The sequence below is a fragment of the Strigops habroptila genome, unplaced genomic scaffold, assembly GCF_004027225.2.
Source record: "Strigops habroptila isolate Jane unplaced genomic scaffold, bStrHab1.2.pri NW_022045634.1_ctg1, whole genome shotgun sequence".
Classification (NCBI taxonomy): Eukaryota; Metazoa; Chordata; class Aves; order Psittaciformes; family Psittacidae; genus Strigops; species Strigops habroptila.
The window spans coordinates 638517-652047 of NW_022651110.1; the positions used below are offsets into that span (position 1 = coordinate 638517).

At 56.5% G+C, this 13531-nt stretch overlaps 1 protein-coding gene across 7 annotated transcripts in view; it reads right to left on the reverse strand.

Annotated features, from left to right (window-relative positions):
• Positions 1-13531, reverse strand: part of WIZ (WIZ zinc finger) — a 49457-nt gene that overhangs the window by 5133 nt on the left and 30793 nt on the right. For 6 of the 7 annotated variants that reach the window (XM_030475315.1, XM_030475313.1, XM_030475311.1 and 3 more), the window contains exons 6-8: positions 4376-4540; positions 2370-2867; positions 1-223 (exon numbers count right to left, since the gene is read on the reverse strand). The exon at positions 1-223 is cut by the window's left edge. In XM_030475315.1, coding sequence (XP_030331175.1) covers positions 1-223; positions 2370-2867; positions 4376-4540 — 886 coding nt within the window. Of the gene's footprint in view, positions 224-2369; positions 2868-4375; positions 4541-6007; positions 6168-13531 lie in introns of those variants that run through there. The other variant, XM_030475317.1, reaches the window with a different exon arrangement.

Below are 13531 nucleotides of genomic sequence, written 5' to 3' on the forward strand. Positions count from 1 at the left end.
GCTTTCTGGCCGGGAACGGTGGGATTGGAGGCGCTGCTCCGGGGCTGGGTTCTCCGCTTGAGGATCTCCCGCAGCGTGTCGATGGGGGAGCCGTTGACGTACCACTCGGTCACCCCCATCTGCCGGAGGTGGGACCGAGCGTGACTGGACAAACCTTTGCGGTTCTCAAAGTATTCCCCACAGAATTCACAGCGGATATCCCGCACCGGCTCCGATCCCGAGGCTGTGGAGACAGGGAAGCAAGGAATAGCGGCGTTCCTCAACGGACAGACGACTCCCAGGGTGGCAAAGGTTATGGGATGAGGTTCAAAAAGGCCTTGAGGGGATGGAGGGCATCCAAGTTGGGTGGGAGCGTGGAGCTGCTGGAGGGGCTCCAGAAGGAGCTGGATCCATGGGATGAGGTTCAACCCTAAACCTGCCGCTTGGGCCCCACCAACGCTCCGGGCTTGGGGAAGAGTGGCTGGAAACTGCTCCTGGAAAAGGAGCTGGGGGTGCGGATTGATGGAGCTGAACGAGAGCTCGGAGCCAAGAATTCCAGCAGCATCCTGGCCTGGAGCAGCACCAGGGTGGCAGCAGGGCCAGGGCAGGGATTGTCCCCCTGTGCTGGGCGCTGGGGACCTTATCGCTCTCTACCCGACAGGAGGATGGAGCCAGGAGGGCACTGGTCTCTGCTCCCAAGGGATGGGACAAGAGGAAACGGCCTCAAGCTGCTCCAGGGGAGGTTTAGATGGATACTGGGAACAATTCCTTCCCCAGAGGGTGCTCAGGCATTGGAACAGCCTGGAAGTGTTCCCAACCCGTGCAGCCGAGGCCCTCAGTGCCATGGGTTAGTGGTGGCCTTGGCAGTGCTGGGCAACGGTTGGGCTTGAGGAGCTTAAAGGTCTTTCCCAACGTGGTTGATTCCATGGTCCTAAAGCCCCAAATTGGAAGCTCAAATGCACCGGGATACACCAGGAAAACACAACACTGGGGGCTGTGGGGAGCTGGAGGGCTTCCCAGGGGGAAGAGCCACTGCCCAGAGCACTGGGATAATGCAGATGCTCACATCCCATCCCTGGCAGTGTTCAAAGCCAGGCTGGACAGGGCTTGGAGCAACTTGGTCTAGTGGAAGGTGGTTGGGACTGGATGAGCTTTAAGGTCCCTTCCAACCCAAACCATTCCGTGATTCCCACTCGTGCTCCCAGGAAGCAGCAATTCTCGCTCCTGATGCAGCAGCCAAGCCCAGCTTCCATGAGGAGGAAGGGCTCTGGATGAAGGGATGTGGAGCTGGTGGCACCAGGACAAACACCATGTGCCTAAACCAAGCACATCCCGGCTAATCCGAGTGCTGGATGCTTGGTCCTCGAGTGGGAGCAACTCCTGCCTCTGGGAAGCACCAATTCCCAGCGTGTGGATGAAGAGGAGGAGGAAGATGAAGCGGGAAGAGGTTTTAGCACCAAAAAGAAGCCACAACCATATCCCAAAGGATAAACACGACCATCATCACTGTGTTGGGATAGGGAAGTTGAGGCAGATTCCTGCCTGGAATTACCAGCAGTTCCAATCTGCATGGAAAGGGAGGCTCCAGCAGGATAACTGCGTGTGGAGGGAGACAGGCACAGGCAGGACTTGCCCAGCTGCTCCCAGGCTCTGCACATCCATTCCCAATGGTGGGAAGAGCTCTCTGGGGCTGTAATTCCTAACCTGAGCTGGGATTTTGGGAGCTGCTGAAGCGATGCTGGGAAGGGACCTATGGAAAGGAGGGAACTATGGAGGGGAGGGGCTGATGGAGAGGAGGGACCAAAGGAGAGGAGGGACCTATGGAGAGAAGGGATCTGTGGAAAGAAGGGATCTATGGAAAGGAGGGACCAAAGGAGAGGAGGGACCTATGGAGAGAAGGGATCTATGGAGAGGAGGGATCTATGGAAAGGAGGGACCTATGGAGAGGAGGGACCTATGGAGAGAAGGGATCTGTGGAAAGAAGGGATCTATGGAAAGGAGGGACCAAAGGAGAGGAGGGACCTATGGAGAGAAGGGATCTATGGAGAGGAGGGACCTATGGAAAAGAGAGACCTGCAGAAAGGAGGGTTTTCCACACCAGCCAAACCACAGCCTGGAGGAGCCAAGGGAATTGAATCAGGGCAGAGATGTGAGGAGCTCACAGGGCAGAGCCAGTGGTTTTCCTGAAATCCCAATGGGAATGCCCATTTCACAGGAAAGACTGTCCCATCCAAGAGTCACAACTGAGCCGCACACATCAGCTGGCACGGCCATTCCCAAACTCCGGCTCCTGAGGGATGCCTGGCTTGGCAGGAGCAGGATGGGAGAAGCCACGATTTTCCCTCCCCTCATCCACACGGGAAAGACGGAATAAATAAACCCAAACTCACTCAAATTGAGGGGTCCTTCCTCATCCGCCTGCGGCCACTGTGCGTTGGGGGAGCTCTGCAGAGGGCTCAGCGAGAGCTTGGAGCTCTTCTCCTCAAGGTTCTTCGGCGACGGGGACCCTGAGAGAGCTGCTGGCACCTTCTTAAGGATGGGAGATCCTGGTTGGGAAAGGCTTTTGGAGAAGCCAGGAGGAGATTTGATGGCTTTGTTAACAGGCCCATCCGTCGGGCGGTCGCCGGCTTTGCCGAGCGCCAGGAGCGTGGGGCGAGGGGAGGCGGTGGTGGCATCTTTGGGGGGTTTCTTGCCCAGGGGAGGAGCGATGGGGCTGCCATCGGGTTTGCTCTTCTGCTTCATCAGTTCATAGAGCAGGTCGATGGGAGCCCCGCTGCTCTCGGACTCGGCCACACCGAGCTGCCGCAGGTGGGAGCGCGCGTGGCTGGAGAGGCCTTTGCGGGTCTCGAAGCAGGCGCCGCACACCTCGCACGTCGTGAGGTTCTGGGCTGGAAACAGGAGGGAAAAGAGGGAGAAATGAGTAAATCAGGGGGTAAACGTGGTGGCAAGCGCAAGGAACAGCATCCGGCCATGTTGGTTTATCCCCTTTCAAGGGGTTTTTACCACGCCAAGCCTGGTTTTGAACATTAAATTGGTTCTGAGCTGGAAAGAGCAAGTAAAAGAGAAAGAAATGAGTAAATCAGGGGGTAAACGTGGTGGCAAGCGCAAGGAACAGCATCCGGCCATGTTGGTTTATCCCCTTTCAAGGGGTTTTTACCACGCCAAGCCTGGTTTTGAACATTAAATTGGTTCTGAGCTGGAAAGAGCAAGTAAAAGAGAAAGAAATGAGTAAATCAGGGGGTAAATGCGGTGCGACGCACAAGGAGCAGGGTTTGGCCACGCTGTTTTATGCCCCCTCAAGGGGTTTTTACCACCCCATTCATAGAATCAACCCAACCCTCATTCAGAGAATTAAAGGATTTGGAACATTAGTTCGGTTCTGGGCTGGAAAGAGGATGGAAAATAGAGAGAAATGAATAAATCAGGGGGTAAATGCGATGGGAAGCACAAGGAGCAGCCTTGTGGCTGTTGTTTCTCCCCCTCTCGAGGGGGTTTTATCAGCCCAACCCTCATTCATAGAATCATAGAATGATTTGGAACATTAATTAGGTTCTGGGCTGGAAAGGAAAACGAAGAGAAATGAGTAAATCAAGGTGCAAACGGGGTGGAAAGCACAAAGAGCAGGATCTGGCCATGCTGTTTCATCCCCCTTCAAGGGGTTTTTAGCACCCAAATGCTCATTCATAGAATCACAGAATGATTTGGAAGGTTAATTTGGTTCTGGGCTGGAGAGAGGAAGGAAAAGAGAAAGAAATGAGTAAATCAGGGTGTAAAGGCAGCGGGAGGCACAAGGAGCAGGCTCTGGCCACACCAGTTTATCCCGTCTCAAGGTGGTTTTCCCACCCCAACCCTCGTTTTGGCCATTAAACAGCTCTGTGCATCCCTGCAGGGGCAGGAATAACGCAGGGAAGAGCGAGTGGAGCTGTGGGAGGAGCAGGATCACTGCTCTGAGGTGGCAGGAGGCTGGTTTCCCTGTTTTCCAGGTGGGTTTGGAAGCCTTGCCCACTATTAGTGACCCGCAGGCAGGCTCCAAAGCTCAGCAGAGAGGGATCCCCAAGAGATTGTTTTAGGGAATGCTGTCAACTGGGATGGGAAGGATGGATTGAGGCGGTTTAAGGAGGATTGGGAATGCAGGTTGGTCCTGGAGAGCTTTGGGAAGCTGCTGGTGCAGGGAAGGCAAAGAGATGTAAACTACTGACAGCAGAGGACAACGCAACCACCTCTTCAAGAGAGGATTAACGAAAAGGACCTGAAAATCCCCATGGATTGGGATAAACCAGCTCCTTGCTCCCTCCCCACAGCAAAAACCTGGTGTTGAGCTGTCCAAAACAAGAAATTGAGGCAAAATACTCACTTTTAGGGTTGAAATACTCACTTTTGGGGTCAAAATACTCACTTTTGGGGTCCTGAGGCTCTGCTTTGCTCCCGGGTGGTTCCGGAGACACTTTGGTCCCTATCCTGGAGGGGGGTGGATCCAGCTGCCCACTGGGAAGGCTTTTTTTGGGGAGAGGGGGGGAAGCCACCTCCATGGCCACCAGTTCTTCCTCTTCCGGAGCCAGGACTGTGGAGAGAAGGACACTGTCACCCCCTCAGGGTGGAAATGGCCCCGAGGGACATCGAGGTGAGGAGGTGGCTTTGGTACATGAAGGTTTGAGCAGTTCCAGAGGGAGAACAGGGTCTGCCTTGAGAGGGGACACCCCCCCAGTGGCAGGGTACACCACTGGGGTGGCAGTGACCTGCCCAAGGGATTTGGGGTGCTTGTGGACAGTGGGAAGGGGGGACAATGGTGGCAGGTCCCTGCAGAGGGGGGACACAGTGACAGGTCCCTCAGGCGACACATGAAGGTGGCATCATCAAGGGGGGACAAGGACACAAAGGTGGCATCTGTCTGCAAGGGGATGGATGGATGGTGGCAGCTCCATGGGGAAGGGGACAGGGATGGTGGCAGGTCCCTATGGGAAGGGGACGGGGAAGGCAGCAGCTCCAGGGGGAAGGGGACGGGGATGGTGGCAGGTCCCTATGGGGAAGGGGACAGGGATGGCGGCAGGTCCCTATGGGAAGGGGACGGGGAAGGCAGCAGCTCCAGGGGGAAGGGGACGGGGATGGTGGCAGGTCCCTATGGGGAAGGGGACAGGGATGGCGGCAGCTCCATGGGAAGGGGACAGGGATGGTGGCATCTCTCTATGGGAAGGGGACACCAATGGCTGCAGTTCCCTATAGGAAGGGGACAGGGATGGCGGCATTTCCCTGTGGGAAGGGGACAGGGATGGCGGCAGCTCCATGGGAAGGGGAGAGGGATGGTGGCAGCTCCATGGGAAGGGGACACCAATGGCGGCAGTTCCCTATGGGAAGGGGACAGGGATGGCGGCATCTGTCTACAGGAAGGGGACAGGGAAGGCAGCAGCTCCAGGGGGACAGGGATGGGGATGGTGGCAGGTCCCTATGGGAAGGGGACAGGGATGGCGGCATCTCTCCATGGGAAGGGGACAGGGATGGCGGCCGCTCCCCGCAGCAGCTGAAGGCCGCCGGCAGCTCCGCCGTGCCCGGGGGCAGGTCGGGGGCAGCCTCGGCCCCGCCGGGTCCCGGTTCCCCCAGGGGGCGGTGCCGGGCGCGGTCAGGCTTTGCATCCCCCCCCCACCACCACCACCACCCCGGATCGTGTCCCGCCCCCCACGGGCGGGCGTGGAGGAGGCAAAAACCTTCCCCCCCCTCCCAGCGGTGACAAGAACCGGGCGCGGCCCGTTGCGAGCGACCAGGCCGGGCCGGTGGGGGGGGACCCGCGGAGAGGATGGGACAAAGCGAGGGCCGGGGTACGGACAAAGGAGGGCGGCGGCTCGGCGACAGCGGCCTCCGCGGGGCCTGCCCCGGTCCCCTCCGCCCGCCCCGGGAGCCGCGGGCTCGGCCCGGGCCGCGGAGCCGCTGCGGCGGGAGGAAGGGGTTTGGGGGGGGGGGGGAACGGGAGGGGGGGGGCCCGCGGGTGGGCCCGGGCGCGGCGGGGCGGGGCGGGCGCAGGGAGATGGGGGCTCACCCGGCTCGGGCGACGCCTCGGGCTCGGGTTCGCCGTCCCCGCCCCGGTCCCGGTCGCGGGGTCGCGGCGGCGCCGCCGCTTTTGTCACTTTGGGCTGCGAGGAGGTGGAGGCCGCCATCTTGGCTCCGGCACATGCGGGGCGGCCGCCAGGGCGGAGGGCCGAGCGCCGAGCCGCCCGCCCGCCAGGACGAAAGGGCGAGCGCCGAGTGAAGGCGGCGATGAGAAGGGAGCGGGGTTGGGGGGGGGGACGGACCGGACGGGGCACCGCTGCACCGGGGCGGGAGGTCGAGCGCCGAGAGGTGGCGATAGGGAGGTGGGGGGAGCGCCGAGCGATCGAGCGGATGGCTGTCCCCCCAAAAAAGCCCCGGTTCACTTCCCCCCTTCAAGCCAACGGGGCTCTTCCCACCCCAACACGGCTCATTCCCGTGCCCAAAGGATGGGATGAGCCCGCCCGGCACCACCCGGGCACAGAGTGAGAGGGAAAAGGCCACTTCCAGCCTCCCGCCTCCCTGCCGCAGGCACCGGGAGTGGGTTTGTACCCAAAGCACGCCAAAAAGAGAAGGAATTCTGTGCAGAGGAGGGATATGGGGAGACCAGGCATCTGCTATGGCACTGCCACCCCTCCTCATCATAGACAACACGGCCTCGGACCCAAAGAGGCAACGTCAGCAACGTCCCCCCGAAGAACCCAGCTGAGAACTCCGGGGTTTTGGCAAGAGAGACATGGGAATTACAGCAGAATTCCCAGTATTCCCGAATTGAGAAGTCAGACACGAAGGGAGCCACAGCCACGGCCAAGAGCAACAAGGACGAGTCCTGCTGGAAAAGGGAAGCGCTGCTGGAGCACGACATGAGGAGGAGAAGGGAATGTGGTGGGAACACCACCAGGAAAACCAAACCCACCCGCGTTGGGGGACAAAACTGCAAAGCAGCTGTAACAAGCACAAAGCCTTCACCTTGGTGAAGGGAGAGGCATGATCCCGGTGGGAATCATCCTCGGTTGCTCCCAGCACATCAGGGTGAAGGATCTGACCCTAACCAAGGGAACTGAGGGGTGAATAAAGTCACTTATGGGTGAATAAAGTCACTTACGGGTGAATAAAGTCACTTACGGGTGAATATTTATGGGTGAATAAAGTTATTTATGGGTGGATAAAGTCACTTACAGAGCCCAAACCAGAACTATCTCAAGATGGAGTGTGTAATGGTATCAGCACCAGGGTGGCAGCAGGGCCAGGGCAGGGATTGTCCCCCTGTGCTGGGTGCTGGGGACCTTATCGCTCTCTACCCGACAGGAGGATGGAGCCAGGAGGGGGCTGCTCCCAAGGAACAAGGGATGGGACAAGAGGAAACGGCCTCAAGCTGCTCCAGGGGAGGTTTAGATGGATACTGGGAACAATTCCTTCCCCAGAGGGTGCTCAGGCATTGGAACAGCCTGGAAGTGTTCCCAACCCGTGCAGCCGAGGCCCTCAGTGCCATGGGTTAGTGGTGGCCTTGGCAGTGCTGGGCAACGGTTGGACCTGATGATGTTGTTGAAGGTCTTTCCCAACCTGGTTCATTCCATGATTCCGTGATTCTATCGTGGACAGGTTCTGCTCAAAGCAGCGGGGGAAGAGGCGAGTGAAAGCCACAACTAAAGCAGCCGCACACTTGCTATTCCAGCACAGGGAGGTTCAAATTCCTACTTTTGCATCCAAAGACAGCTTAAAAGGGCTGGGAGATGCTGAATCCACCCACCACCAAGTCCTGTGGGGTTAAAAAGCCACAACTGGCCCAAATCCTGACTTCTTTAGGGAGTTCCAAAGCCCACGGCAGTACTCAGGGGCTAAGTGACAACACGGAGGGTCTCATCCTTTTGGGTGCTGAGGGAACACTTCCTCAAATACAGGGTAACACAGAGATCCAGGAGCCCCCAAACACCCTGGAACATCCTCCTCCTCATTCTCCATAAACCACACTTAGAAAAGGGGGGAGAAAAGCCTTTTGTAGTAGGAAAGGCTCCGGGTGGGAAACCTGCTGCTTATCCCGGATTCAAGGGCTGTGGAGCAGCCAATGGTGCTTCCGAGCTGCAGAGCTCAGCTTTGCCCCGTGCTCTGACCAAGTCATTCCTCAACTGGAGCCAAATCTTCCAGAGGAAGATCCAGAGGGAGCTCTGGGAATGCCGGGCCAGGCAGGAATGCTGGCTGCTGGCTCCACGTGGGATGAGGGTGGAAGCATCTGCCTCTGCTGGCCAGGCTGCAGCATCCAGAGCTCTGCAGGAGCCGGTTCCTTGCCAAGCAGGGGGTGTTTGCCAGGGCTCTGTCACGCTTTGGAGCTATGGAATCACTTTAACCACGGGGCTTCCCCTTGTTGAGGAGGACAAGAGTGAACAAACAGCCTCGAGTTCCTCTTTCCTGCCCTTAAAACCTCTCCTTGGCTTAAAGGAGCCAGAGCCAAACCCACCACCGGGAGCAGGAGGTCACAAGGAGTCGCTGTAGTAGGAGCTCACTGAGGTTAAACAGGGAGAGAAGGAACACGAGGTGCTGCTCCTTTCTCCATCGAGATCCAGCCGGGATTGGGCTGGTTTGAACCCCGGGTGGGTGCTGCACCAACACGCACCATCCCCTTCTCCAGCAGTTACAAACCAGCTTCTCCCCAAACCATTGCGAAAGCGACAATTTCTATCCTGAACTAGGTTATTGTGCCCGTCTACCTTCACGTGCTGCCCTCAGGGATCCTCAAAGACCTGGTTGAGACGTTTCACGTTGTCTCCTGTGGCCAAATGGTGAAAAGAGAGTTGCAATTGAGGCTAAAAACCCACATAGACCCTCCCTCTACCACCAGAAGTCATCCGAGACCACAGAAATGACAATACCAAGGGCAAAAGCCCACGTTCTCCCTGTGCAATGAGGAGGAGGGAAGGGAAGGAGGAGCCCAACGTGAGCTTCTCACTAAGCTGGAGCTCAGGAGAGGAATCAAAGGCAGCGGGAAGTAGGTCAGGCTGTGAGGGAGCACATCAGAAAGGAGAACGTGACCCAAGGACTGCACCAGGAGGAGGGTCCCCACGGCACATTGACCTGGTGCCATCCCCAACTCAACAGGACGTGGCCCTGAGGGACCTGACCTGGCTTTGAGGTTGGCTTTGCTGGCACTATGGACCTCCAGAGGTTTTGCTAAGTGACGTTCATCTGCAGTTAAAACAGGCACCGTGGGGTGGGAAGGAAGAGGAGGACAAAAGGCCATGTCCACAAAGCATCTTGATGTCTTCATAAGGGCAACCAGAGGAAGCGAAGGTCAGGATGGAATCGGAGCCGCGCCGAGGTCTTTGCTCTCAAGTCAAAGTGTCGAGGAAGAAACAAGGCTCAAAACCCTCTAAAATCTATAATAAACGTCCCACTCCAGCCCTGTGGAAGAACCTTCTCTTCCCGGACACCCCTCCTGGTGTCCTCCAGGCTCAGGCTGGGCTTGGCTCCATCCCAGCACCAAAATGTCACTGGCTCCTCCAGGCCTGGCTCCCACAGCCTGCCTAAGAAGAGGTGGGAGAAGGAAGCAAAGGGGCTCTGGGGTCATAGACTCAACCAAGTTGGAAAAGACCTTTAAGATGACCAAGTCAAACCATTAAATGCACCTGGGATGGTGTCATCTGGGATGTACATTTAGATATGGGACCAAGAGGCTGGACTGTAGCCCTGCAGAGCTGGATCTGCTTTGGGTGGATGGGAAGCTCAATGAGGGCCAACCATGTGCCCTCATGGCCAAAAGGGCCACTTTTTGGGGTGCGTCAGGCACAGTGCAGTGCACCCAATGAAAGATGTGGTTGTCCCATGGCTTGGTGTGGCCTCACCTTGAGTCCTGGGGGCACTTTGGGCATAAAAAGAGCAGAATGTGCCCAAAGGAGGCCAACAGAGAAGGTGGAAGCAGTGGAGGGCTTGCGGTCAGCTTAGAGGAGACTGAGGGGTCGTCATCGCTGTCCCCACCTTCCTTGTGCTGGGGAATGGAGAGGGAGGTGCTGGTCCCTTCTCTCAGGTGATGGGACATGAGGGAACGGCCTAAAGCTGCCTCAGGAAAGCTCAGATGTCCATTAGGAATGAATTCTTTATGGAGAGGGTGGCCAACGAGCTCCCCAGGGATGAGGCGATGGCCCCAAACCTGTGGGTGCTCAAGAAGAGTTTGGGGAACACCCTTAGATACTGGCTTTAACTTTTAGGCTGCCCTGTGTGGAGTCAGGAGCTGGGGTTGATGATCCCTGTGGCTCTTTTCCAACCCAGATCCCAAGAATCTTTCTTCCTTCCTGAAAAGAGAGGAAGAAGACGCTCTTCAAGGCAGGACCTCGGGCATGGAGATATCTGAGTCCTCACCGACGGGCTCAGCAGGAGCATTAGGGAATGATGCTGGAGAATCATTCCCTAAGCTTGCGCTTTCAGCCAACCCTCTCCTAAAAACCTTGGATGTGCTCCAGAAGGAAAGACTCTGTGTGGGAAGGAAAGTCAACCAGAAAAGACGTTTGCTCCCATTCCTAGGCTGCACAGGAGGAGGAATCCAGCTCTAGCAGCAGACCTGGGCCAGGAAAGGAGGTGAGAGGGAGTTAAATGCAGGAGAAGGAGGGCGGATGGTGGTGCTCAGCAGGCTGTGAACGCAAGGTGAGGCAGGCTGGGAGGAGAGCTGCAAGAGGATGCGATTGCCCAACACTTCCCAACGCCTGCCAAGAAGCACCACGTGGTCTCTTGAGGTGGCTGCCAAGAGCTTTGGAGCTAGGAGATACACAAACAGCCTCGGGAAGGAGCCAAGCTGGGCCCGGAGGAGGCGGCTGCAGCAGCAGGGCACAGCTTCACCCGTCCCAACACGCAGGGAAAGGCACCGCTGAGGTCCCTTGGGGACACACCAGCCCCACTGGGGACTGCTCAGGAGGTGGCTGTCCCATAGGGAAGCAGCAGGGAGGAAGGTTTGAAGATGTTTAAGGTGTTCATAACCAAAGCAGAGTGAATGTCGCAACCCCAGGCACGTCCCTGGGGTGGACAAGAGCTGAGGTGACCCTTCTCTCCACAGCAGGAGGTTGCATGTGGCACCTAAGGGGGGGGAATCACACTGATCCAGGGTCTAAAATCATCACCAAGAAGGGGACATTGGAAGCTCTGGACCTACAGAAGAGCATGAACTGGTGTTTTTGCTCTTGTGGGTAAAAGGGAACGGATGTAGACACTAAGAACACCAAAGACCCCACTGGGTGTCTAAGGGTGATGGCAGGACAGGCGCTGAGGATGATGGTGGGGTCTCTACCGGAGCCTGGAGCAGCCAAGTTCAGGTTGGTTTAGGTGCTATGGGCTTACTCGGAAGCCACAGGAGGGAACAGGTAAAGGTGTGAGACCACAAAGAGAGTGAGTATGTGCTAAACCCACAGCCCTTTCCACACGCTGCTCCTTTCTTCCGCATGTCCCACCTCTGAGCAGCTCCAGGAAGGGAGAACTTCACCCCATGGGGACATTTGGTGTGACCAGAGAGCACCATCACACTCCAAATCAACCTCCCAGCACATGGGACCCTCACTTCGTTGTTGCAGCCCTGTTAGAAGCCACAAACCACAGCGAGAGCAGAAAACAGCTCTCAAAGCGCACCCAACACAGGGGTTTCTCCCTGTCCTGCTCCAGAGGGATTTGGTTAAGGATCTACCTATATTCTTCACTCTTACCAGCTCCAGAGGCATCTTGCAACGACAGCAGCAGGGACCTGCCGGCCGTTTGCAGGGCTGGATGTGGAGAGGAAGGAAGCAGGAAGCTGTCTGTGGAGAGCTGCCTGCAGACGTTGGGCTGAGACATCAGCCCAGGGCACGAGCAGCATCGCTGCTCCCACAAAGAGCCACCAGTGGAGACGGCACCAGGCCTGGTGTGGTGCCACCACCATGAGATCCTCCTCATTAGAGCCTCCTAACGGCCTTTATCTCCTTAGTGTTGCTTAAAACCCTCTATACATTAAGGAATTGGTGCAAAACACGAGCAAGGGACTAATGGTGTCCTCAAGGCAGCTCCTTGCTCCACCTTGGGAACAGCAACCACAGCTTCAGCACGGCCACAAAGACCCATCGAGCTCTCACATCTCATGAGTGATTTGAGGCAACACAGGGACAAGTTGGGCTTCAAATCCAGCTAAAACCCTCCCAGCTACTGACTGGGCATCCCCTATTCCCAAACCTGTTCCCTGTTTACTCAGCTGCTTTCCAAAGCCAAACCCAAAGCGAGAGTTGAATAAATACTCGACTGGTTGCAACAGAGACTCTCAGAGAACACATGGAAGCATCATGTGGGGCTGGGAGCAACACAAGGAGGAGTTCAAGTCATCTCCGTGAGCTTGGGAGTGGAACTAAGAGGCTCCAGGCTTGGATTTGAATACAAAAGCCATCCAGAGTCACTGTATCCACGTGGTCGCTGTGCACACGTGGGTCACGCAACAGGTTCCTGCACTGGGGAATCTGAAGCCTTCCAAATTTCCATGTTTTCTTGGTAAAGACACAGCAAAGGGAATATGAAGCATGTCACTTTAAACCCAGGAACACAGCCTAAGGGGAAAGCTTCAGCTTAAGCTCCTGCTCTTGTGCAGAGCCCTCTGCTCATCCCTCATGTTCCTCCTCAACCGCATCCAGCTTTAAACACAACACTGAAGCAAAGCTTGAATTCAGCTCTTCAAATCAAGCTCTAACTCAACTCCTTTTACTTCCAAGGACAATTCCCAACCCCATTTCTCCCACCACACACCCACTGCCATCTCCAGGAGATGGGCACAGCGAGGAGCAGGAGATGTTCCCATCACATGCTGAAAGCCTTGGGGTGACACTGAAGTGATGAGCAAGATCATGGTGCAGGATGCGACCCACTTTTGCCCCCTAAACCTCACTTTGGGGACATTTGCTAGTAGATCTGCCACGTTATGAACTGCATGAACCTCTTGTAACCAAACGGTGGCCACAAGATACTTTCCACCCTTCTTAACGAGCAAATACCCAAGTCCTGGCTCTTCAAACAGCAGCGCTATCCAGAACAACTCGGTCCAGTGAATTCTGGGCACCAGGAGACCTAAATCTTCCCAGGAAACAGGCACAGTCAGCAGGAACATCAGCTGAGCCCTCCAAACACCTCCCCTTGGCATCAACCTCAGGCTGGCAGCTCTTCATCCTCTAAGGTTTGTTGTACCAAGAAAGAAGAGTCTGGGGGGGGTGGGGGTGTGTTGTGGTTTCATTTGTGTTCATTATGCTCCAGACTCATCCCAAAAAGCAGCCAAAGTCACATGGAGCAGCCCGGAGAGCCGGGATTACAGGCTCTTTGGAATTTCAATTACAGACACATAGCTTCTCCCTGCAGGGATCTCTATCATAGGATTAGGCTGAGTAGAACCTAATGATAAGCTCCTTTAAAGACTTCAAGACGCTGCCAGAAGCACCAAGTGTCACGGGGTGGTTGGAATCCCCAACACAAGCTTTTAGGCTTTGGAAGGTTCTGGTGCACACTCAGGTTTTGGAGCCTGGAAGCTGTTTGGGACAGGCTCAGCTCTGGGATA